This window comes from Myotis myotis, unplaced genomic scaffold (assembly GCF_014108235.1).
Source record: "Myotis myotis isolate mMyoMyo1 unplaced genomic scaffold, mMyoMyo1.p scaffold_m19_p_8, whole genome shotgun sequence".
Classification (NCBI taxonomy): Eukaryota; Metazoa; Chordata; class Mammalia; order Chiroptera; family Vespertilionidae; genus Myotis; species Myotis myotis.
The window spans coordinates 40,864,611-40,892,095 of NW_023416390.1; the positions used below are offsets into that span (position 1 = coordinate 40,864,611).

The 27,485-nt window shown below is 37.7% G+C and overlaps 1 protein-coding gene across 1 annotated transcript; it reads right to left on the bottom strand.

Moving 5' to 3' along the window:
* Positions 1-5,397: 5,397 nt before the first annotated feature.
* On the bottom strand, positions 5,398-27,202 carry PLEKHA3 (pleckstrin homology domain containing A3). The gene is made up of 8 exons (XM_036320018.1): positions 26,793-27,202; positions 22,778-22,894; positions 19,465-19,620; positions 16,092-16,228; positions 15,456-15,620; positions 12,054-12,097; positions 9,799-9,914; positions 5,398-6,680 (listed from the first exon to the last, which is right to left on the bottom strand). The coding sequence occupies exons 1-8, from the start codon at positions 26,830-26,832 to the stop codon at positions 6,553-6,555; spliced, it is 903 nt and encodes a 300-aa protein (XP_036175911.1). The 5' UTR covers positions 26,833-27,202; the 3' UTR covers positions 5,398-6,552.
* Positions 27,203-27,485: the final 283 nt, after the last annotated feature.

Consider the following 27,485-nt stretch of genomic DNA (forward strand, 5'->3'; position numbering starts at 1 on the left):
ATACTTTGTTTATTGTGAGTGCTTAAAAAATATAATCTAGCAAAGTTATGCAGTCAGACCATGATCATGGCCTCATATTCTGGATGACAGACTATCCTTGCCACCATTCCCCACACCCTCCTGCCCGGCCCATAGCAGACATCATTAACCAAGTAGGTAGGGCACTCTCTGCTCATCTAGCCTCAAACTCAGAATCCTTGGAGGCCACACTACTTGATCAGAGTTGGTACAGAGGGAAAAAAACAAAAAAACTATGCTAAAAGACAAGTATTTATTGCCACATATTTCTCTCTGATCAACCACTGCAAGACAAGAAAACAAACCAAAAAAAGAATAAAGACAAACAGAAATAGAAGCTGTATATGACTTGTACTCTAAGGTCTCACCCAAGATGAGGCACCATGGTAAGGGGCTTCAGACAATCTTCTGGAACTGCCAAACCTGAAGGCATGCTGAAACATCTAGTTAAGTGTAGAGTCAATGTTTCCCCATGCATCAATAACTCTTCCTATGGTGAAAACATCATTTAAGTCTAGGTGGCTTACTGAACTAAGAGTGATAATAGTAATAATAATGGTAACAATATTAATAGCAGTAAACACTTAATTAACACATATCATGTGCCTGGTACTTACTGTTCTAAGTGTTTTATGTGTGTTGATGAGGTAGGTAGTACAATAAAACCATGTTAAATAAAAAGGATTAGAGTGGAAAGAATGAATTATGGAATACTGAAGACATTTTATTTTCCATACACTATTAGAAATTAAATCTAGGCTTCCAGTTAAAAATGATAGACTGACCACGTATATTTATTTTCTCTACTTCCAAAACCCCACCAAAAGACATTAAAGCAATATAAATGGTCATGAACCAGAAAAGCAAAGAGAACAGACTACATAACCATAAGAATTCAACAGTTTATACAAATAAAAACCAGGAGGAGGTATAATAACTAACCTAGCAGAGTAGAGGAAGTTAAAGCCTAATGCCCAAAACACACTCTACCAAACCCCTCACAAGCTCAGGATTGGGAAGCACCAGGTATTGTGAAAAAAAGGGAGTGAGGTACACAACTGAAATTAGGGCTTGAAGTCTGAATAAAGAGCAACTGGATAGCAGGTCCTCTCCCATCCTCCATGGGCAGACAGCCCAACAGCCCCAAACTCCACACAAGAGGAACAACCTGAGAATCACCAACCATAGAGGAAGACTGGGGCAAGTCATGGTAAGGCTGAAGTAGAGGGATTAAAAGTCACCACACATACTGCGGGGTCCTCAGCCCTCTTCTCCTACCCTACTGCCAGAATCCAGGTGTTCTTTCTAGAGAAACTTAATGTCTCCAAAGAAAAGACTTCCACTGGGAATTAGGGGATTCCAACAAAAATGCCAACTCTGCATGATGGCCCTTCAGATAACTGATAAGCCCAGCCTACACATAAAGACTTACAAAATTAGCTTTTTAAATACCTGATCCCAAATAGAATGGATGACCTCTCCAATTTTCTATGGACGCCTTCAGAATGAAAGACATAGCACAACACATAAACAGAAAACAGAAACATGGAAGAAACAGAAACAGTGCAACAAACAGGAAAGACATAAGAGAAAAAAACAACATAATTATCCTCAGGGATAATGAGAAGACATTGAATCTATAAAATGAGAGGCTATTATGAAAGAGAATAGAGAAAAACTATATCTTAGAAATTAAACCTGTAGTTTAAAAAAATTTAACAAAAGTGCCTGAGGATAACAACAAAAATACAACTTCAGGAGCAAATGGAGAGGAAAGATTTTTAAAATTAGAGGATTAATCTAAGAGGTCCAACATTCAAATAACAGGAATTCTAGAAAAACAGAATATAGAAAATGAAGGAGAGAAAATTTATCAAAAATACACACACACACACACACACACACACACACACACACAACAAAAAAAAGATAAAAACACAAAAAATTTCCCAGAAATAAAGAAGACAAGTCTACAAATTAATAGATTCCACCAAGTCAAGTACCATCAACATGAATGAATAAATGAATGAATGAATGAACAACTGTAGGCCCACACATCATCATGAAATGTCAGGGGTATAAAGAAGCTCCTAAAAGCTTCCAGAGTATAAAAGCAGGCCCCATGTAAAAGAATGGTATCAGAATGTTCAAAGGAATAATGAATGCTATAAGAAAACAGAATTCTTAGGGAAAATTACTTTCAACAAAGACTCCAAACTATCAATCATTCAAGAGTAGAGACATTTCAGAACTATAAAGTCTCAAAATGTTTACTTCTCAAGCACCTATCCTAGAAAGTTTTTGGTGGTGGATACACTTTGGCAAAAACAAAGGGGAGGGGCAATAAATCAAGAAAGAGGAAGTCATAGGACCCAATAAACACATCCAACACGGACTAAAAAAGAAAGGGGGATCCCAGAATGACCACCGAGCAGTGCACAGGCCTAGAGAGCGATGGTCCAGATGGTGGAAGATGAAGGACTGGCTGTAGAAGAAATGTCCCCAAAGGACAAAAAAAGGGAGGGAACTGATAGATTATCTTATGTTTTTGAACATGTAAGTCTTTGGATAATCATTGTAATGGGTATATAAACAACTAAGCAAATTTTAAAATCAGGCAAATATTAATTCTGAGAAAAAGATGAATCCAATAGAAAGGAAATAATGATTCCAGTAGAAAGGAAATACTGATAGAAAGGAAATAATGATATTTTAATATATTTTTATTGATTTCCTTTCTATCATTAACCACATTGGGTTCATCAGTGAACAACAATTATTACCTATTAATTTAACAAGTTGTGAGTAATCTATATTGAGAGGCATGGGGGCAAAAAGTAAATCCCGCCTGCCAAAAAAGGAATTTAAGAATCATTTCTGAAATTGATAAATCAAGAAAAAGTAATATTACTATTCTCAAATAGGAAAATAAATGTAGAACACACCAGTAAGGTGCTTGTCTCAGGGGTGCTAAACTGGGGAAAGGAAGCTACTCCTTTTCACTATAATCAAATAGAACTATTTCCTAGTTCTATTTGATTTTTTTAAACTATATGCATAAATTACTTTAGAAAAAAAGAAAACTAAATTTAAAAGAAAAGAATTTAAACTTACAAATTCGGTATGAACTCAAAGAAAGGAATTGGAAAGACATGAAAAGGAGCCCTATCTACCAGCTACTTCCCACCAGAGCTATTAAAAGAGACCTCCCCAAAGGAACTCCTGCAGCCTAAACAGCCTTCCTTCGGGGCCAGGACACTGCCTCTGAACCAAGTGGCAATAGCAAGGCTCAAAGGACAGACCCAGCCCTGGCTTATCTGGCTCAGTGATTAGAGTGTCAGCCCTGGGACCAAAAGGTCACGGGTTCGATTCCCAGTCAAGGGCATGTACCTGGGTTGCAGATTTGATCCCTGGCCCTGGTTGGGGTGCATGCGGGAAGCAACCAATTGATGTGTCTCTCGCACATCAATTAATCTTCCTCTTCTTTCCTCCTTCCTTCCACTCTCTCTAAACAAATTATTTGAAAAAATATCCTCAGGTGAGGATTAACAACAACAAGAAAAAAAGGACAAACCCAGAGGCACTTCATTTAATAAAAGTAAAGAATTGGTAGAATCCAAAGTAATATTATAATGTATATGGAATTAGTATATATAAACAGTAGAATAATAGCAACATATTAAGGATATACTTCCTGAGATCTCGTGATGATTGCTAACACTAAATGTAGTAATGCATAAAGAAAAACTACAATTCCGGGTCAAAGTTTCCATAACCTCTTGCCTCGGAATTTAAGTTTAAGCAACAGCATCCATTTCTGGACTCGAAATGGACTACAAAAGTTCAATGTAATATAACGAAGTTTAAATTTGGTCCATTTACAGAGTAATTCTCATGAAAGTTGCTTTAATCACAGAAGGTCTGCAATTCCCACACAACAGAAACCAGGTACCTGAAAAGAAAAGCAAGTACTGGTTTTGCTTAGATCACCTATATACCAACAGTATCCAAATTTCTCAATAATCCCATGGCTTAGACAAAGCAAAATAGGAACAACCAATAGTTACACTTTTTAAAAAAAGTACTGACAAGCTAAAATCCTTACAGAATTGTTCTTATTGCTTCGCTTCATCTTTTTCTTAAAATTCAGAAAAGCTGAGCACACTTAAAAATATACAGGAATGCTCAAAATGCAGGGTCCCTGAAGCGTTATAGGTTGCTTCATGCTACCTATTCACTGTTCAAAACTTAGATGTAATGCAAGATATACTTACATCCCCTCAAAAAGTGATTTCACATATATATTGGCTCCTAAGAGAAAAAAAGTGTCTCCATTTCACAATAAAAGCCATACTTAGGAACAGAGCAAACCTTTCAAAGCACCTGTTTCAAGAAAGAAAATTTGATATGTTCCAGAAATGACTGCATTTTATTTAAAAAAATATTTACAAAAAAACTGTTCAGGAACTCAGTTTTTTGGATAAAACAATAGAAAGTGAATTTATTTTCTAGGAGTTCAAAACCTTGTTGTAGTGTTTTCATTATAAAAAATAAAACTACCAGGAAAACTCCCTATCAGTAGCACCTTGAACTTCATAGTCTTGTCACTATGCAAGTTCTTACTAAAAAAAAAAAAAAAAAAAAAAAAAAAGAAACAAAATATCTGATTATCTGCTCAACATGAGAACTTACTACATTATCAAAGTTTTTCTCAAATTAGACATATGAAGTACAGCGTAAGACCAGAAAAAGATTCCATTTAATACAGTCTAATGATCTGAGTGCTATTTAAAATAAAATACTTTCGCCCTAATTGGTTTGGCTCAGTGGATAGAGCGTCGGCCTGCGGACTGAAGGGTCCCAGGTTCGATTCCGGTCAAGAGCATCCTACTGGGGATGTGCAGGAGGCAGCTGATCGATGTTTCTCTCTCATTGATGTTTTTAACTCTCTATCCCTCTTCCTTCCTCTCTGTAAAAAATCAACAAAATATAAAATTTAAAAAATAAATATAAAAAAATAATAATAAAATACTTTAAGAGCACACAGTTTATCTAAATGTATATTAATGACTATAGATTGCATATGTCCATTTTTAACTTAAGGGAGAAAGCCTATAATTACAGATTTATTTTAATAAAGTAAATACCAAACATCGACTCTTAAAAAAAAATTCTCACACAAACTTATAAGAGAATTTTAAAGTAAAATAGGTCACACTATTCTAAACTCATAGGCAACAAAATTAAAATTATGCATCATTTGTGTTTTCACTATGAGGTCTGAATACACAAAATCAAAAACATAACAAATACTATTAAAACTTGATAAAAATTAGGCAGAATATCAACAAAGGTAAAAAAATACAATGTATTATGTGATGAGTTTGAATGCAAAAACCACATATTTATTAAACACATGATTAACTTAAAAACACCAAACCAGTTTGTTTTAAAGTGCTCCTCATCCAAGACCTTGGACAAAACCATCACTCCAAAGTGAATTTAGAAAAACAGTTTACAAGGCAAACACTGACAATAGATATGGACAGGAACTACCAAAAAATGCTATCTGTTCTTTAATTAAATAATGCCATTCTCAAGTGATGTAGAGCAGTTGCCTTAACAGAATTCCTTTTTTGTATAAATATTCATAAATTAAAAAATGTCTCTAGATAGTCTGAAGAGCTGCAAACATTAATACCTTAAAAGAGCAGCTTAATGTCTATTTTAGGAAAAAAGCACTAAAATCCTTTTCCATTGAAAGCCGTTTATTTCTCTGGTAGAAGTGAGCAAGGTCACTACAACATTAGCCTCTTTCCCAGAACAGTGTAAATAACAATGTATACACATCTTAAATTTGGTAGGTCATTTTTGATGCAACAGAAAAATAAATAAATAAAAATTAAATACTTTAACTCAACATTTGGTTTTGACAAATCAGTAGTGTCAACTTCACATATGAAGGACAGCACAAGTCTGGTTTGTAAAAAAAAATCCTCAATGTCATGGTATTTGGGCTAAAAATATGTAAGAATATTAAATGTTTCCTTTTGCTTAAAGGAATACAGTACAATCACCATCAAGCTGCTATGGTAACTCGTTTTCAGCTGGGGTAAAGTGACCATTTGGTCCATGGCACAAGTTACATATGTCACACTTCTGTCCAACTGAAACCTTATGTTTATAAGATTTCATATTTATAAGCTACAATACACTGACTAAGCTGTCAGTCACTCACAGTTTTTTAGAAAAATATCTACATTTGTCCTTACGGATGTCAAAATGTTACACCATCATTTGTTTAAAAAGAAAAAAAGATGCACATTCATACTGTGAAGTTATTAGGAAAATACTCTTGCAAATAAACTATATAAAGATAAAATACACTTCAAAGGTATGTGGGTTTTTGTTTGTTTTACAATATTCTATAAAGTGCAGAGAAATCCTAAGGGAAAAACTACTCCCTATGACATAGTTTAATTACAGCAGCTTTTGCATAGCAATACTTAGAGGAAGTTGGACATTTCTGTTTCCTCAGGAAGAAAAGGATGAAAGAGGATCTTCCAATTCAGATTTTTTTTTGGCCATAAGTCTGCTTTCTTCAGGAATGGTTGCTGATGCCAAATCTCCATTAAGTGTATTTCTTGAACAGTGAACAGGCCCTATTAACAAATTGATTAAAAGGTTAAAAATCCTATCAATATTAACTCCAATATCCTTTGTGAAGAACATTTTAAGTTTCCTATTCAGGGATATGAATTCCTTTAGCTTTCTGCTAATTTTTCTGATTATTTGTTTAATAAAGAAAAATCTAACTTTTCTACTATTGGCAGTCATTGAAAGAAATTTCAGAGTTCATGAGATAAATTATGAAACTACCTGAAAATAGAGATATTTATTTTGTTCATTGCTAAGACCATGATTGGCACATAATGGGCACTCAATAAATATTTGTTGAATTGAATTAATCTTTCCTAATTAACTATGGCTTTTTCAGCCTGATGGTTTTAATACTGTTAGTAACCTCTTTGCTCTTAGGCAAAGAAACCAAGACCCCAAAAGGGTTACATGCCTAAGGCAAGATGACACAATTGGTAACAGAACTAGACTAATTTGGGTCTTGCTATTTTCATCACTAGACTTTCTGAGTTAAGCACATTGAAGCTTATCTATTGCCATTTGGAATGCAATTCACAAAACTATCACTGAAGCTGCATGTGAACAGAGCTTAACACATCGGCATGGTCCGGTTCCAAGGCAATTGCACTTTTATAGGTACATATTGCTTGAACTTAACATAACTTTTTATTGCTTTTATTTTTTTACTATAGTTAATAAAAAATAGAAGCAGCTGGGTCTCTTAAAGAAAATAACATTTGGGAATAAAGCCTTTCAACTAAGACTTCCAATTGCAAACCATATTTCTAAGAAAGCGCTAATTCAGTTTCTGCTTTGTCAACTAACTGGGACACTAAAGTTGAGGACATACAGAAGGAAATCTAAGGATAACACTTTTAACCTCGCCTACAGTTGCCAATTTTAAAAAGTTCTGGAGGACTAAGATACATGTATGCACACGAATATGTACGCAAGTGTGTGAGCCTGCACGTGGGACTAGTTTTGTTACACTCCTTTACAATTAAATTGGGGAATGCTAAATGGAATAGGCTTTATGCTTAAGTATTATATGAAAACAGTCTTCAGAAAGTCAAGACCACAGTGCCTAAAACAGGAGAGCTAAGGAAAATGGCTAGCTTTAAAAAAATTAATTTAGCTATCACAAATAAAAATGTTTCCCTTAAAGAAGAGAAGAACTGGCATCTAGAGAAAAGTAAAAGGCAGCATATAGAGCTTTTTCATGAGCTCTGGATTAAAGGGTCATGTGTAGAAGGCAGAAAGAACAGGTTAATCAGGATACATAACACTTGCCTCAGGTAACATTTTCCCCCCATTCCTAACCTCTCTTTCTCTCTTCCTTACCTCCTCCAACTTGTACTAAACTGGCCCAGGAAAGTTTTTCTTCCTTCCCCTATCACCCTCATCCTTTTCCTCTCTCCATTTCTTTTTTTTTTAAATTTTTTTTAAATATGTTTTTATTGATTTCAGAGAGGAAAGGAGAGGGAGAGAGAGATAGAAACATCAATGATTAGAGAGAATCACTGATCGGCTGCCTACTGCACGCCCCCTGATGGGGATAGAGCCTGCAACCCAGGCATGTGCCCTTGACTGGCATCGAACCCGGGGGCCCTTTAGTCCACAGTCCAACACTCTATCCACTGAGTAAACCAGCGAGGGCTCCTCTCTTCATTTCTTTACCCATTGTCCCAACTTTAATTCAAAATGATAATGAGCACAGGTCGGTGCTCTATATTAATAAATAGAGTATTAGTTCTGTAATAAAAATAGGCATAAAAAAATACCATCAACTTCTAAGGATCTGAAAGTTGCCAGCAGTCCCTTTTAGAATCTCCACCATCTTCATGAACTCCACATTCTCCTCTAACTAAACCTGTTTATCCTGGTGAGTAAACCAATTCTATCTTAATGTTTTCTATATATTCGAATACTAGAAATCTAACACCATTTGTTTTGTCCCATTTTAGCCATCCTGTGAATTAGCTGGGCTCTTCTAGGCAACCAAAGAATCAAACTGCCCTAGCTGGTTTGGCTCAGTGGCTAGAGCATCAGCTTGCAGACTGAAGGGTCCTAAGTTCGATTCTTGTCAAGGGCACATGCTTGGGTTGTGGGCTCGATCCCCAGTAGGGGGTGTGCAGGAGGCAGCCGATCAATGATTCGCTCTCATCATTGATGTTTCTTTTTCTCTCTCTCCCTCTCCCTTCCTCTCTAATATCAATGTGTGTGTGTGTGTATGTATATATATATATATATATATATTTTTTAAACAATCAAACTGCCATTTTCCATCATTTCCATAAGGGAAATAAGACCTGTGTTCTACACAACTGGCTTACAAATGAACTCTTAGAACACAATCTGTTACGGAATTGGGAACTGTATGTAGTTTCTAGCCCACAGACTTCATAGGCAATAGTAAAGACTTTGTAAAGCAAAAGCCTATTAATGTTAATACGACCATATTTGTGTTCAGTAGAAATCATATTCACTACTGTCTAAACAGATCGTCTGACACACTTTTAAAGCTTTTTCTCTGCAAAGAAAAATTATTAAATCACAAAACCTTTCCTAAAGTATTCAATCACAGCATGCTGCCTCTTTAAATAGTAAGGGATAAAAAGGTATAGGAATAAATGCTACTATAATTCACTACCAACACCAGGAAAAAAATTATTTTCCTTGGACATTTCAAATTATTTAAATAACAATGCTGACTTTTTCTTTGACCTTAGAACTTGTCTGTATTTTTTTCTTATTTTCTTAGTACTTTGAACTTGCCCTAAATCCCACAATTTATTCTTTTTCTTCTAAAATGCTCTTTAAATGCATGTATTGGGAGTAGAAAATTATTAAGTAATTACTAAAATGTAGTGGGAGTAAAAGACTTCGGTATTCTATATAAGTCTAAGATAAGGTATTTACCAAAAGATACTCAGCACTTCTCAGTTAATAACAAAGATGTTTATAAGAGGATATATGAGCTTCTGTTGATTATGTATTGTCTGCTTAGCTCTGTATTAAGGAATTAATCTAAGGGCCCAAGTATGGTGTTCACTTGTCAGTATTCTTCATTTCAACAATTACAAAGCCCCACAATAATTTTGCTGAATACACCAAAGAAAGAGACAGACCCATCTAACTTACTATCTGGGTCTTCAAGAGGGATATCATTACAAGAGTCTGTATCTGAGTAGGTTCTTCGGCGTCGCTGGGAGAGCCGGTGAAGTGTAGACGCTGGTTCTTTTATAGAGTGGCTACTCCTGCAAATTAAATAAAAAGCATTAAACTGTAGTTTTAAAACAAATGAAAACACCCTCAACTTATCTGGAGTTTTAAATGACTTTTCTTTTAATGAAAGAGGAGCTATCTTTATGCCCAAAGTTCTATTTTAGTTAAGTTCTACTTGTTCAGAGGTCAGGCCACAATAAGTCAAATCATTTAGAATCCAGCTGATAACCTGGAGAATATGACCTTTGAGCCAAACTAAATGGAAAAGGGGTAAAATGATTTTTTTTTTTTTAATAAAGGAAAATCCAGCTAGACAGAAGACATATCAGATGGTTAACAAATGTTTAAAAACTAAAAATTATGCCGAAACCGGTTTGGCTCAGTGGATAGAGCGTCGGCCTGCGGACTGAAGGGTCCCAGGTTCGATTCCGGTCAGGGGCATGTACCTGGGTTGCGGGCACGTCCCCAGTAGGGGATGTGCAGGAGGCAGCTGGTCGATGTTTCTCTCTCATCGATGTTTCTAACTCTCTATCTCTCTCCCTTCCTCTCTGTGGAAAATCAATAAAATATATTAAAAAAAAAAACAAAACAAAAAAAAAAACTAAAAATTATGGATTTCACAAATGCACAGATCTAGTGTCAATCCATATCTGATTAAAAACAGCAGGGTGAAAGGTGATGGGCAGGTAGTGTGGAAGCATATTAAAGGTCAGCTCACTGACAGCAGCAAGACAAAGATGGCAAATGGAGGCTAAAAAAACTATTTAAAAAAAAACAATCTAAAAAATACAAAAATTGGAAAAATCAATAAAAAAATTCAATGTAGAAACAAATCACTGCCACTCAAGAGCATCTTGGCTATCAATGTATTAAAGCCCAACATTACTGTTCTTAATGACAACCTTGATTCATCAAGAAGAAAAAAAAAGTTTATATCTTATTTACCAAGGTACAAAGGATAAAATACAGTTCAGAAAACTTTCTCTTATAAATGTAAAATTTTGTCAAAGGGATCAAGCTGCTACTTTTCTGGAAAATTCTGTTGGTAAAACTCTTCATTCCGATAGGATTGGATAAATGGGGCACATACATCACTTAACACCTCTGAGCACATGATAGTTCAATCAAGGATTATTTAATCATCAGAGAGGAAAAAAAGGTGACAAAGCAATAATAGGGGCTCAGCACTTATTCTTAATGTAAAGAAATAAATGCTAATGTCATTATAATTTCATCACTTTCCAATGAACCAAATAAGACAACCATAGCAATGTACAAGAACATCACCTACCAAGATAAATACTCTAGTAGCCTGGGATATTGGCAAGATTTATCTAGCACATAAAATTTTTAAATGTGTTGAATGAATATACAGGGTGTCCCCAAAAAATGTATGCACACTTTAACAGCTGATAGCTCAATTTTGAAAATGAAATGTATTTTAATAAACACTGCCTTTATGATTATTCAAAGTGTGTGTATACATTTGTGTGTATACTTTGAAATACCAACTGATTTTTCTCTCTTTTCAGTAAGATCTTTAGAATCTAATAAAACAACAGCTCAGCCAGCCAGCGTGGCTCAGTGGTTGAGCACTGACCTATAAACCAGGTCATGATTCAATTCCCGGTCAAGGTATATGCCGGGGGTTGTAGACTCAATCCCCAGTGGGGGGCGTGCAGGAGACAGCCAATTAATGATTCTCATTGATGTTCCTATCTCTTTCTCCCTCTCCCTTCCTCTCTGAAATCAATAAAAGTATTTTTTTAAATCAATAAAAATATTTTTTTAAAAGAAAAACAGCTCAGTATGAATATATGATGCAGTAAAAGCAGTAGCAAAATGAGCCTAAGCTTTGGAGCCTTGTTATATCAAAACTTGATTTATAAACCATCAAATTATATCATTTAATATAATTTTAAACATCTCAAAGAGGTATAATAGCTGGCTTACCTTGCTGGTTAATTTATTCACTCATTTTTTTCTTTACTGACTACCTACTGTGGCCAGGCCCTATACTAAGCACTAAGAGATAGAAATGCTGAGCAAATCAGAACCAGACTCTGCCCATAGGGAATTTACATTCCACACCACTTTATGTTAAATGTTCAAAGAATTTCCCTAAGTAGCTATAAATTTGGGAGAACTTGGTCAGAAGAAGGTTACTTTACCTCTCTGAACTGCAAGGACCGGGGTGGCTGACAGAACGCTTCATCTAGAAAATTTTTTAAAAAGTGAGCATAATCCATTAGTCAAGTAAAATAAAGCAGCTCTAATATATTATCATTCTTATTCAGATAAAAAAAAATGGCTGGCCAAAAAATTATGTTTACATACTCAAGTAACATTATTAGCACAATTTCAAGCTTTCTCCCTAATAACCATTAATGGGAATCTTTCTCAACACATATCAAAAACATGTTGGATTCTTTTCTCAATACTAAAAACCAAATTTTAAATTTTGTATCATATGTGTGTTTGTGTGTGTATATACATAAATATAAAAAAGAGTATACTTACCTAGTCCCCCAAAAATCATAATGTTTTTTATAAAAAGGTGTATCTAGTAAGTCAGAAAATATTCTAATAAATCTCTCTATATACTTTTTAAAGGACAGGAATAGAGTCTAGGAGCAAAGCTTCTCTTTACCATTCATTATTCAGGTAGCTGTCACACAGATGTTCTAAAGTATGGTTTTCATGGAAGATGGCATTAACAATTCAATTCTTTAAAGAACTCAGAAGAACCCTAAGCCTCAAATAGGTTTCTAAAAACATATATTGAAAATACAAATAAATAAAATTTGATTAAGCAGAACATTCATAAATATGACAAATGCTAAGTCCAACAAATGAAAAAAATAGAGGCAACCAAACAGTTGTTTCACTATTTAACAAGATAACAAAATAATGAAATTTATATTAAAGGCTAAGAATGATAGTTTTTATATACAGGCTCAAGAGTCTTACAGGTCCAATCTGTGTCTAACATTTGTGTTATGGAAATAAACATCTTCTACATTTGTAACATGAGCCACCAGCTGCTCTGAGAAATGCCAGTTGAAATAGCAGTTATGACCCGTCCATGAGTCCAGGGATATCTGGTTGACATTAAGATGCAACTGTATATTAATACCTCCTTTAACAGAAACCACTTCCTTTAGGATTATTCACCCAACAACATCCCCACTAAAATTATCATCAATCTGTGCATCAAAAAGGCCACTGTTTGAACTTCCATGATGACTTGAAACATAATTGAATGCAAGTTAATTTTAAGAGGGACATAATGAAAGTAACTACATAAAATGGTTATAACTATCAGGTTAATTTTGGAATTCTCAAATGTTTTGTTTTTCATTTACTTGTGTTATTTTTTAAAAAGGACGTTTTCTCATGAAGACTGTCTGACCTTACTTTCCCTATCTCCAGAACTAATTACCATAAGCCACAATCTGTGCTTTATGTGTGCAAGAAAATGGCATGGCAAGGAAAACTAAGCAGCCTCTGACTGGATTTCTTATAATGTTGTTGTTGGTAAAAAGTTTGGGTTTAATGTTTCTATTGATAAAAGGTTTTGGTTTAGAGGAGAAAGAGTTATTAGAGTTTCTTATACATCAGTACAAATATGACCTCTCAGAACTATAGCGCATTTGAAACAGAAGGCATTGTCCTCAGAAGTTCAATACAAACAAGGCAGGTTTGAGGTTTACTTACTATATTTAGCTCTATAAAGTACACCTTAAAAAAAAAGAAAAGTGGACCTCTTGTCCATCAATCTCAGGAACACAGCACCAAATATCCGTCTCAAAAGATCATGTTTTTGTTGAGTTATATGTGTTATTTCACATTTCACAGTATGTCTATAATTATTCTAAAAGCAAAACTGTCAAACTGTGTTCTACTGAATGCTACCGTCCTGAGATGTTATTCAAAAATAAACAAAAAGGGTATAATTGCCAGTCGAAACCGGTTTGGCTCAGTGGATAGAGCGTCGGCCTGCGGACTGAAAGGTCCCAGGTTCGATTCCGGTCAAGGGCATGTACCTTGGTTGCGGGCACATCCCCAGTGGGAGATGTGCAGGAGGCAGCTGATCGATGTTTCTCTCTCATCGATGTTTCTAACTCTCTATCTCTCTCCCTTCCTCTCTGTAAAAAATCAATAATATATATATTTTTTTAAAAAAGGGTATAATTGCCAAACAAATTTCAGAAACACTGCACACCAATTCTCAGAGGTCATAATACACTTGAGCATAAAAGACATATGACGGAGATGACAGAGAAACCCAATTTGTTTTAAGTTAACCTAGCACTTCCCAGACTAATCTGGCAATAAAGCTCATTTTCATGGTACACCTATCTGAGAAGACATACATTGATTAAAAAATAATGATCCAAGTAAATTTAGATAATAATCTTTACTAAATTTCTTATGACTAAATTTGCTGGGGTAGGTAACAGAACCTAGGAATAAGTTGTACCTATTCTTTTTTCCAATAAATAAGTCTTCGGGTAATTGCTAGAATAGTAGCCAGGTGGTATTTTTCCTTCTAAAAAGGGGCTCCTGAAAACAGTTTCATGAAAAAACTGTAAAGTCTCATCAAACCTTCTCTCACCTGAGAGTTCCCCACAGCATGCTAGAGCAAGTTTAGTAGCTTGAAAAGGACAACAAATATGCTGCTCCTCACAAAAAGAGTACTTGTCTAATGATCAGATGTAAGAAAATCACATTAGCCATAGCCAGTTTGGCTCAGTGGATAGAGTGTCAGCCTGCGGACTGGAGGGTCCCAGGTTCAATTCCAGTCAAGGGCACATGCCCAGGTTGTGGGCTGGATCTCCAGTAGTGGGTGTGCAGGAGGCAGCCGATCAATGATTCTCTCTCATCACTGAAGTTTCTATCTCTCTCTCCCTCTCCCTTCCTCTCTGAAATCAATAAAAAAATATATTTAAAAAAATTTTTAAATAAAAGAAAATCACATTACAATACCTCCTTTAACAGAAATCACGTCCTTTAGGATTACTCACCCAACAACATCCCCTAATATAAACAGGTCAGGTGTTTTGCAAAGAGCCTCTGATGTAGAAGACACTTGATTTTACAAATGCTTGAGGTACAGAGAGATTAAGAAACTTGCCTACTCAGAGGGTTCAAATCCAAATGCAGACTACAAGATACTGTTTCCCCTGCAACAAGTTGTTTCAAATTCCTTATAACTTCTGTAAAGATTTGCTTAATTTTATCCCATTGTGGGTGAACATCACCCCATTGTATGTTTTTACCAAACGGAACAGTTTTCCCCAACCGTTTTCATGTCACAGCACCCAAAGAACACTGTAGTGTTTTCCTGGCACAATGGGGTAAATGGTACAGCCCCTCCGGGGTGAGGGGCTCAGGACCTTGGCACATGCTGAGCTCACCAGATGAAAGGCTCCAATAGAGAATACGAATACAATTTTAAAAAAATTAACCTGTTGACTATTTCCCACCCACCGTCAGATTCCACCCTTAAAAATAAAAACAAAAACAGAACTACATGCAATATTACTAGAAGAAAAACTGTAAGTTCCAACCATTTGAACAGGAGAAGGTGACACAGGAGAAACTAAGGGATCCGGATGGGACAGCTGAAACATCTCAGGTTTAAACTTGGCATTTGCTATCTTCACACATTCCTCAAGCGTTGTGATGAACGTATTACATGTGGCACTAAGTAGGGAAGAGGCTTCGTTCATGTTCTGAAAAATTACACACAGAGTTGAACAGACTCATACACGACTATGTAGACTCATACACTACCTTAAAATCAAGTACTGACTAGGACATCTGACTAGGTTGTGGTTAAATCTATTTAAAATACGCTACATTAGAAAATTAAAGCCATACATGAATAATAATTACCTATCTCTCAGGCAAACAATGTATGAAATTAGATTCCAAGAAAAAATAAGTTTTTTATATTGAAAAACCATGCACAGAATTTATCTTAGATAAACCTAACCTAAATGGTAATTGTATAACTATCTGAATTCCAAAGGTGATCACAGCAGTAGAAATTCTGGAGAATTACTGAGTGGTAGATACCATTCATGTCTGCCCTGGGCCCATTCTCCCATTTCTTCCTTGGTAGAATAAAAACTCCCATTTTTTTTGAAAACAGCAAAGTACTGCAAAGCATAATTAGATATAAAAGAATATCCCTGTTATACCTCTATGCTGGGAGATGAATGATTCGCATCATGGTGAACAAATTCTTGAATCGTATGAACTTGCTGCATTAAAAGGTCACAGTAGAGGCGAAGTTCAGACATTTTGGTTTTTAGAGATTCACTGGTTTCACTTATTTCTAAAAGGAACATACATAAACATTCAATTAGATCATTTTCACACTGTGGGGGAAAAGCAATAAAATGGAATCATTTAAAAAGCACGACAGCGGCTCTCTCTGTGGAGCATGCCGTGCCTTTCCCCACCCTCTGCTTTCCCAGCAGGTTCTTTTTAGGAGCATACCCCAGCCTCCCCTCCCTCTTTCATCTCTCAAGGCTCTTATCTAACTCCCTCTTTCTTCTAAACTCCAAGGGCCCTTCTACTACCTCAGTAACTTTCTAAATAAACTTGCCCTTATAATTTCAGTTCCTTGGCTCTGAATTCTTTTAAGCTGAACTCAAGTCCAGCTCAACTCACCTCTAAGGCCTAGTGCCATTTTTCCGCCGCTAGCCTGCACCTGATGGCCCTTTCCTGCCATTCTGGGTATGTTGCCCTCAAAAATACGCTTGTGCCTTCCTTCTCCAAGCAAACATCCTTCCAGCCTTTCTCCACCTCACTTCCCTCTCTTTTCTGCTCCCTCTCTTTTCTGTGCACCCTCTCTCTTTTCTGGAGCAAGCCCACACCTCCCTCTTTCCTCTCTCATGGCACCGATCTTTCTCCCTCTTTCTCCTAAGCAGGGTTTTTTTTAAAAGTAAGACAATAAATATAATATCTATAGTGTGAGACCTTGGAAATAGGATACAAATACTCTAAGGAAACACCTTCTCTTCAGATTAATGGGAAAAAATTGGCAGTTGTATGTCTAACATGAAGTTTGGGTAGATTAATTCCCAGAGACAGGGTGATGACCAATGAATGTCTTATACAAGATACTTCCATTCCATCACTCACTCATCTTTCACTGAAAAGTGCTTACATTTTTCTTTTGTGAATTGACTTTTCTTGTCCTTAACTCATTTTTCCAGTTCTGGTGTTTGGGTTTTCTCTTAATAATAAATAAATTGGTCATTTATAAAATTTCTTATACACTAAATGTAGCCATCTTTCACCTGTCCTTTATACTCTAAAATACATTTCAAGATCTATCAGTTCTGTTTTATTGTATATTTTGGCATACAAATATTTTTAGTTTTTATGTAGTTAAAACTATTTTACATAAACATTCATTTTTTTTGTTCTTTTCATAGCTTTATTTTCATATTACATTATTTTCAGAATTTTTTAATTAAGAGCTCACTTTCTTTTGTTTAATAGATCTGGACAGACTAAACATTCAGCCATAATCTCAGCCACTCACCAATACCTTCTAAACTAGAGGAATAAGCAGCAGAGGAAGGAGAAAAAATACACATAGCAGATCCTGGTGCTTCTGCATCCCTGAATCAGTGGCACTGCTTTGTGGTACTAGCCACAGAGCCACTCCAGCTAGAGTAGACCAAAGAGCTCTAGCCCACTTAACTTAACCTCCTACTCAAATTTAAGCTCATCCCTTCTTTTTAATTGTAGTAAAATATGTTACTATTTTAATCATTTTTAAATGCACAGTGTGCTAGCATTAATTATACTCATGTTACCACATAACCATTACTCACATCCGCCTCCAAAACTTTTTCATCTTCTCCAGCCAACTCTGTACACGTTAAACACTAACTCCCCATTCTCCCCTCCCTTGACCCCTAGAAAACACCACTGTACTTTCTGTTTCTATGAATTTGACTACTCTAGATACTTCATACTAAGAGCAGTCATACAATATTTGTCCTTTTGTGACTAGTTTACTTCACTTAGCATATCTTTTTTTTTTTAATATATTTTATTGATTTTTTACAGAGAGGAAGGGAGAGGGATAGAGAGTTAGAAACATCGATGAGAGAGAAACATCGATCAGCTGCCTCCTGCACATCTCCCACTGGGGATGTGCCCGCAACCCAGGTACATGCCCTTGACCGGAATCAAACCTGGGACCCTTCAGTCCGCAGGCCGACGCTCTATCCACTGAGCCAAACCAGCTTCGGCTACTTAGCATATCTTAAAGATTCATCCATGTTGTAGCATGTGTCAAAATTTCCTCTTCCTTTTTAAGGTTGAACAATACTCCATTGTGTGTATATGCCATACTGTGTTTATCCAGTCATCTGTCTATGAACGTTTGGGTTGTTCCCACCTTTCATTCCTTCTTATCCTACCCTTAGCCATACTCTTTCCATGATGTTCTTTTCATATATCCATAATTTAGTTGCTTTCACTAATTTAGGTAACTTCTATTGTTTTTAACTATAAAAGTAATATAAGGTCAATGAAGAATTTTGGAAAACGAAAAATATAGAAAAGAAAAATTGAACTACTACAATCTCACTACCAAGATATAAATACTATTGTTATTTTCACATTATATCTGCATATAATTGAATACCATACATTATTTGCTTTCTTTTGATTTTTATTTAGTCCTTTTAAATTGACAATGTATGTACACAATAAAGTCAAAAGGTATACAGTGAAAAGTGAGTCTTCTTCCCACAAATTCCCTTTCCAAAGGTAACAACTTTATCAGTTCTTATCTATCTTTGCTGAGCTGTCCAATGAATGGATATAAAATGCTGAATCCTGTTTTTTTTCAATTATCAGTTAACCTTGGACATTTCCTCACATCATTAAAATTCGTTGTAAACATTTTACTGCATATATATAATCAGCCTATGTAAGCACTATACAGTTTACTGAGCCATTCCCCTGAATTCAAACCTTTGCATTAAATTTTTTTTTTTACTTTGATGAACATCTATGTACATAAATCTACATTTCTGATTACGTCTTTGGGATAGATTACTAACTATAAGTGAACATGACAATTTATATTTGTGTTTAAGAAAATATTCTTTCTGCAAGGGAAGTTACTTGTAGGGAGCAGCTATAGGGTTAAGCCTGGGACTGACCTGTTGGCAAAGTCACAAACAAGTCCCAGCTTAGAGGACACAGCCCTCTTAGCATAATTAGGCTTGACCTTATGAAGCTCCCTATATCTTATCTGGGTAGCTAATGGCCTGAGGGAAATGTAGCAAGTGCAGCCAAAACAAGTGAAACTCACAAGAACATTGTAACTATGGTGACCGCTACCTTGTTTACCTCTGGCTATAAAATAAAGGCTCAGCGTGCTGTCTGGATCTCTCTCGGTGGCCTCAGCCAGGCTCAGGAAGATCCACCTAAACCCAGCTTATTCTCTGTCTGTCTTTTCTACATCCTTCGCCGCCCCCCCTCCCTGCCCCCCCCCTTAGGCTCACCGATCCCTTGGCTGTGCTGGCACGGCACAGTTACCTTTTTCTTTTTTAGTCCTAGTGTCAGTCAAACAGGCTTTGGAGCTCCCCAGAGCAACCAGCCACCTCTGTCTTTCAGCTGCATTGACCGCCTTCATGTAGAAATGCTGCTCTCCTGGAATGATTAATTCCATTCTTGTGTTGTCTGCTGAATGGACTATGATGATAAACAAAGGAGAAATACAGTCATGGAATTAAGTTGGGGAGAATCAAAGCATCATCACTCTTACACAGTATTAGATGTTTCAGACACTTAAATCAACAAACTATGACTTAAGATGCAGGCAGTGCTGCTCCCTAAGGGGCTACCCTCCAAACTTCCATTCTCACATCTACCCCAGCTGGCAGTGGTGCCAAGCAAGAGAAAACACCAAAAATTAACTACTAAATATAATATGTACAGAGAAGTGAGAACTAAGAACTCCTTCCCTTGGGGCCAACTGTACTACCCTAAATACACATGAATAATACATGAATATGCAAGAACCATTATACTTATCACTCAGTTTTTACTGAATTTGAAAGCAGAGTCTGTGTTTTGGTATACCCCACGCCTAGGATAGTGCCTGGCATATAGATGAAGCACAACAAATGGTAACTATGGCCATGTTGTCCTCAAGTAACGGGCACATCATAATCACTTGGAAAGCAAGAGTATTTTGAAGATCTTTTCCCCTTCCATCCTCTTCCTCCTCTCCTACACAACCCATTGAGGCTGGGACAAAAGAGAGCTCATCAAGAATTGTACTCAGCCATATAGGGGTAAAAAACAATGCATCTTGACACCTACCTGAGACCATATATTAAAATAAATTTTAAGCCAGTCACAGACCTAATATAAACCTAAATATAAACAGTAAAACAATAAAGCTTCAAGAAGGTAACAGGATTTCTTTAGTGGGATATAAAAATGTCTAATAACAAAACTAATAAACCGGATTTTATTGAAATTAAGAACGTGTGTTCATCTAAAGATACCATTAACAGAATAAACATGCAAACTACAGAGTGAAAGAATACCTTTGCAATATAAAAAATCATCAGACTATATAAAGAACTCTTACAGATCAACATGAAAAATAGCCCATTTTAGAAATTGGGCCAAAGAATTGAAAAGGGACTTCAAACGAAGATGTTCAAATGGCTAATTATATCTGAAAAAATACTCAACATCATTATTTATTGAAGAAACCTGTAGGAGGCAACCAATCAATGTTCTTTCTCATCAATGTTTCTCTCCCTTTCCCTTCTTCTCTCTCTCAAAAAAAAAAATCAATAAAAATGTTTGAAAAAAAGAAAGAAGCCAGACACAGAAAAAAATACTGATTTATAAATGTTCTAAATATTTATTTATGGTTGATAAAGTCAGATTAATAGTTACCTTTTATAGGAATTAGGGGCTGAGGGGACACAATAATTTCCCAGCATCTGGGATGAGGATAATATTCTAATTCTTGACCTGGGTGGTGGTTACACAAGCATGTTCACTTGGTAAACATTCTTCAAATTGAGTAAGATTTGTGCCCTTTTCTATGAGTATATTATTCTTTAATAAAATGATTACTTTAAACAGAAAACAACAAAAATGCTGCCAGGGCTTAAAAACATTGGGAATTGCCTTAGAATTCTGCCACTAATAGTCTTTTAAAATCCTCAAAGTTGGCAAATTTTTAAAATTTGAAGGTAGTTTGATTTCTGATTCTCATCAAATCTCATTTGGAATTGAATCTGGGGAATAAGATGAGATAAAACCATCACTCTTTAAAAAGATAAAAACTTACGCTTTGAACATGCTTTTCTTGTGTGATTTACAAAAATAAAAAATAAAAAGCAAAATTAATCCCACATATTTCAGGGAATATGCAAGTAACAATACACCAGACTGCTGATTCTATATTTTATATAGTCATGACTCCCTGAAGGAGTTTAACATTCACGCTTCTAGAGCTCTAGTTTTTCCTTCAATTCTCTTAAAACAGTGGTCGGCAAACCGCAGCTTGCGAGCCACATGCGGCTCTTTGGCCCCTGGAGTGTGGCTCTTCCACAATATACCACGTGCGAGCTCGTGGCCCATGCGCAGAAGTTGGTTTTCGGCCTGGGCGAGTCTATTTTGAAGAAGTGGCGTTAGGAGAAGTGGGGGGTGGACATACAGAGAGGATGAATGAAAGGAGATAGACGAAACAAGTATACAAGATGAGTGTGGATGGGAGAGTTGGAAGGGGTCAACCTCAGCAAACGTACCTCAATCAGATTGAGGACGTTTTTAGCAAAGGCCAGCTTAGGAGTACCCTAATTAAGTTAATAACAATGTACCTACATGTATAGTTTAAGCTTAAAAAATTTGGCTCTCAAAAGAAATTTCAATCGTTGTACTGTTGATATTTGGCTCTGTTGACTAATGAGTTTGCCGACCACTGTCTTAAAAGAATTCAATACCTTTCACTATCATTTTGCTTGATCTCTCCTACCTACCTACCTACCTCCATCCTACACACCCCAAACACACATACAAAAGAATCAATGGTTCATAAAATGTTCCTTCATGAAAATTACAACATGACTTACTGCTTTATTTCTCCCATTTCAGAAAAACACAGTATGGAAGGGGGAAGGGTAACTGTCAGTAGAGAAACCTGACAAACTCTGCCTCTGCCAGGTGGTCAGGTTAACATTGAGTGACATGTCATGTTGATAGTACCCACTCTTGATATGATGAGAATGGCACTGTACCTCTGTGATTTTCCTCCTAAAACCCATAACCCCAGCCTATTCCTAAGAAAAACATCAAATTCCAATAGAGGGGCTTCCTACAATATTCCTGACCAGTATTCCTTAAAATTGTAAAGATCACCAAAAAAGAAAGAAAAGAAAAGCATCTCTATTACTCAGAAGAGCTTATCTTCGATTCAGCCAAGAACCATTTTATGACTCTGACTTCATACTTTATCAAAAACCTACAGAGCTTCTTTAGAATTCAGCTTTCAATCTTTACAATGCCTTTCTACAAAAATGAAGAGAACACTTGTAGAATTAGCATGGACACTTAAGTGGCATCCACAAGAAACTATTTTTAAAGTCCATGTTGGAAGATGTGTACTAGTACTTAAAAATTCAATTTCAAAGTATGTTCATAGAGACAGAAATATCAAAAACTATGCTTAACAAGCTAAGTGCCACTCCTGAATGCTAAGGAAATAAATGGTATTAGAAGATCCCTACTTAGTTAGAAATGCTTTTTTCCCATTTTTGGAGTATGCTGCAGAACCCTTTACTTACCTTTACCTAACTTCCTCTAATTCCATATATTCACTTACCTTTAATTTCACAAACTGCCATCTTTATACTTCCTTTGCTGCCTTTGCAAACATCATCTTGTGAATCATAGTAGGACAATATTCCATTATCTAAAACAAACCAACGAGGCTGCCAACCTACAAAATCATAAATAATGAAAAGTTAATCAAAAATTACTTTCATCACATAGAAAACTATGATTTCAAAACTTACCCTCCATGTTATGTACTGGCTCGAAAGTAACATTCTGACAATGAATTTTTTTAATGACAAGCCCTGCCCAAAATGTTCTGGCATCAATCTCCACTTTGTTGGGAGAGATTTCTGAGGAAATGCCTAGATCGGCATAAATATGGGGAGAAATATCTTTATTCTGGCTTACTACTTTCTCATTAACAACCCATAAAGTCCCATCCTCAAATACAGCCCTACCCTGGGTGCAATATAAATGCCCCCTTCTTCTAAAAGGGAACAGAGTTGGGCTATGATATAACAGGGGGTGGGGGGAGGGGGAGAACAGAAGACCTGGATTAGAGACCCAGCTCTACTACAATTCTTTAGTTGGATAGCCTGGGTCAAATCTTTTCATTTCAATAAATATCAAAAATGCCAAGTCTCGAGAGTGGACTGAACAAGAAGACCCCTCAGGTGCCACCTAGCTCTCTAATTCTACAATGTGACCTTTCCCTCTCTTATAAAATATGTTTCCTAAGCAAGCGCCCTTGCATTCAGTGAGTGCTGCTGGATGAATTCCAGTCTCTTACACAGAAGCTGCATACCCTGTGCTGAGCATGGATTCCCAACCACCCCTCTCTCCTTGCTCTGCTGCTGCACAGCTCTGGCAGAAATGCTAGAAACTACAATCATTCATTTAATTAGTATTTATTCAGAGACTAGAGCACACAACTATCACTAACAAGAAGTTGGGGATGAGGATGATGGCCTTCCTCAGAGCTCAGCTCCCACTCAAGCCAAACTCGGTATTCCCTGAAATCTTATTAAGCATGCTACTAATTTTTAACAGTTCACTGATCAGTAGCATGGTGACCATGTAGGAGGCAGTGTGACTGTCCCTGTTCTTTCTGTGACTATTAAACCACACTTCAGCCTGCTCATTTTGGACAAAGCCTGCTATATAATTACTCAATTCCATTTTTCCAGGGCCAAATAGTACTAAGATAATGACAGATGGGGGAAGTTGTTCTTCATCCTACACAGACCCAGGATATACCTGGCCAAAAACTTTTACCTGTAACACTTTTGAAATGACAATGCTGAGTCATCATAAAAAGTTAAATTTCACAGCAGGAATGTCAAAATACAGTTCAGAGCGATGGATATCCACCAAAAAAGTTTTAAATGCTTGGAAAATTTTTATGAAACACTGTATTCCCTAATGAGGCCTAGCAAACTAGAAAGTAAGTTCTTTTGGTACATGAACTTTATCTTATTCATCACTGCATTCCCAGCACCAAGAATGGTGCCTGGTAGAGACAGGTACTAACAAAAAACTGTATTGCTCAAGTGACTGATGGAATGAATGATTAAATACCAGAAAAGTGAGACAGTGCAGGTTATCCATGAGTATAGGTAAGGAGTATATTCATGAGTATGTTGTATTGAGCATACATTGAAATAATAACAACATTATCTTTCCAAACACTAATTCACTTTGGCAAACAAATTATAAGCAGTGTGAAAAAACACTCCACCTCGGGCCCTGTGTAATTCTGTAAGCTTGCAATATTGTGATACAATGTCTTTAAAACAAATAGTGAGAAAAAGGATTCACTTAGAATTAATAGCAACTTGAAAGGCAGCCATGGTTAATTAATCGAAGACTCCTCTTTCTCTTCACACCTTTTTGAAGAAATACTTAATAAAAATCTCTAGCCCTAACCTGTTTGGCTCAGTGGATAGGGCATTGGCCTGCAGACTGAAGGGTCCCAGGTTCGATTCCGGTCAAGGGCATGTACCTTGGTTGCGGGCACATCCCCAGTGGGGGGTGTGCAGGAGGCAGCTGATCGATGTTTCTCTCTCATCGATGTTTCTAACTCTCTATTCCTCTCCCTTCCTCTCTGTAAAAAGTCAATAAAATATATTTTTTTAAAAAAATAATAAAACATCTCTAATTGATTCACACATTTATGAAGTATAGGGCTACATCTGTGAAAAAGACTCATAGGTATTCTCTCTTTTAAATTCTTTTTTTTTAAATACATATTCTTTTTATCTCAAACTACCAAATGTTACTGAAATCCTTCTTCTCTACAAAGGATTCTCAAACAACACTGTCACGGAACTGGAAGGTTCTTTAAAGATCACTCAGTATAAACAGCATATTCATCCTTCTGACCTAAGATGAACTAAAATTAATAATCAGCATGCCATTGAGCCAAATTTAAATTCTAAAAATGGAATTCTTCCAAAAGGTTTAATTTTATCAAGCTTCTACAAGTACATACTAGCAGTTAATTTAAATGCTCTGCAATGACTGAAACCTTAAGCACAAGTGGTTAAAACCTCAACCAGCTGGTGCTCAGTACTATAGAAGATGGGAAGACAGCCAGCCACTAAGACCACATTTTGACACAAGAATAAATTATGACTCATCTCTGGAATCATTGGCCATTGCTCTGGGCTATGCATTAAGTAGTTTCTCCAAAAGACCTCCCAAGACACTGTGCTTATAAACATCTGCAATGAGATGATCATTTGCATATCAAACCACAGAAACTACTGTCTTAAAGTTAATATCTCATCTAAACAGTATGAAAATACTTAATAAAATGTATTTTTTAAATGTTTCCTATTAAAATATTTATAGAAACAAACTGACATTTTAGTGTGGACAAAACATCCATCTATCATAAATGATAAAGAATTTGGTGCTATAAATCTGGCATTCGCATTGTAATTAATAATAAAAAAAAAAAGATGGGCAACTGTAGCTCAGTGCTTATGCCTCAAAATGTTTATGGGCAGACTGTGAGCAAAGTCAGGTGGACACAAGTGTACCATACAATTACTAACGGTTTAATACTGTTGGCAGAGTGAATAAGTGGGCAACAAGTCAAGATTTGCCTATTACAATGGACCAAGAAATGTTTGCTATTTTATCTTATTTTAAACCCATTCCCCTTCCTCTAATTTGGTGAGATCATAGAATTCTGGACTGGAAGGCACCCTCAGGGTAAACCATTTGATCACCCTGGCCTTGGATTGAGCTCTTGAGAGAATAAGTAACTTGTCCTTACTCTTGGTTGATGGCAGAAATGGGACTGGAATTCAGACTTAAGGCTCTTAATAAGCCAGGTTGTTGGTGTCATGGAAAGAAGCCCTCCCTGAGGCCTCCTTTCTACAAAAAAAACACCTAACTCTTTGGAGTTCTTCCTTGCACCCCTTTTCATGGGTGAAACTGACTTGCCTCCTCCACTTCTGCATGTTGCACTTTCTTCCACTATTTCTCACACTTACCTGAAATCCAAAGAATAAGGCCACCTCCACTGACAACCAACCCCTAAGAGAATATTACCCAGGGACAGCTTCCAAAATAATGCTTCTACGTCCAAACCTCAACCAGAGAACTGTTCAAGTCAACAGTGTTGCTTAGGAAATGAACATTATATACAGAGAACATTTCTTAAAATTAAATCTTGATCTTAAAGGGCCCATTCTAGTCTTACACCCTGACCACCCTATTAGCAATATGCTGAACGGCGGGTGAGTGAGGACAGAGATTGCAACAGCCCCTGGAGCGGCCGAAACTGTCCAGGAAGCCACAGAAGGAAACAGCATTAGCACGCGCGCAGAGAAGCGGGGGCAGGTGCACCTCCCACCGTCCGGAAGGTGCGCCATCGGGGACCGTCTCCTGGCAGCGGCCGGATGAGCTCGAACAGGGGCACCGGACGGGATTAAGCCCGAGGATCTGAGGAGCCCATTCGCGGAGGGTCCCCACGGGCGGGCGGGCGGCGCCGGAGTCCCCGGCCTGCCTCCCCCGCCGCCGCCCGCCGCCCCGGGCGCCCGAGCCCAGACCTGTGAGATAGTTGGTCCACTTGTACAGAACGCCCTCCATGCTTCAGAGCCCGGCGCCGCGCATCCTCCTGGCCCGCCGGCCGCGGCGATGGGGTAGGCGCGCAGCCCGGACCGCCGCTCCCGGCCCCGGCCCCTCCCGGGCGGCCCGGCGGCACCGAGCCCCTCAGCCCGCGCGCGCCGGTACGTGGCGGCCCTCAGAGGCCGGGGCGACGGCCGCCGCGTGGAGCTCGGGCCCCGCCAGGCGCGGGCTCAGACATCCCCGGGGAGCCTGCCTCGTGGCGGCGGCGACGATCGGAAGGAACCGCGGCCCGCCTCCCGCTCGCGTCCCGCGCCCCGGCTGCGCCCTCCGCGCCGGGCACTCCCTCCGCCGCGCCCGCCTTCCTGGCCCCCAGGCTCCCCGCTGGTTTCATTGACCCCGACGTCTCTTTCACTTCCTGGTTGAAAGGGGCCGGCGCGGCCCGGGAAACCCCTCCCCGGCGGCGCGGCCGCTCTGCCCCACTCCTCACCCGGGACTCGCGCCCGGCCGCCGGCTCCTCTCCATCCCCCTCGGCCCTCGGCTCCCGCCCGCCCGCCCGCCCCGGGGGCCTCAGGCTCCGGCCCGCCCCAGGATGAGCCCCCAGGGCTCTCAGGTTTTACATAACTGAGCCTCAGGTCCTTTCTCGTAGTTGTTGTTGGGGGCGGGGGGGGGTGGTC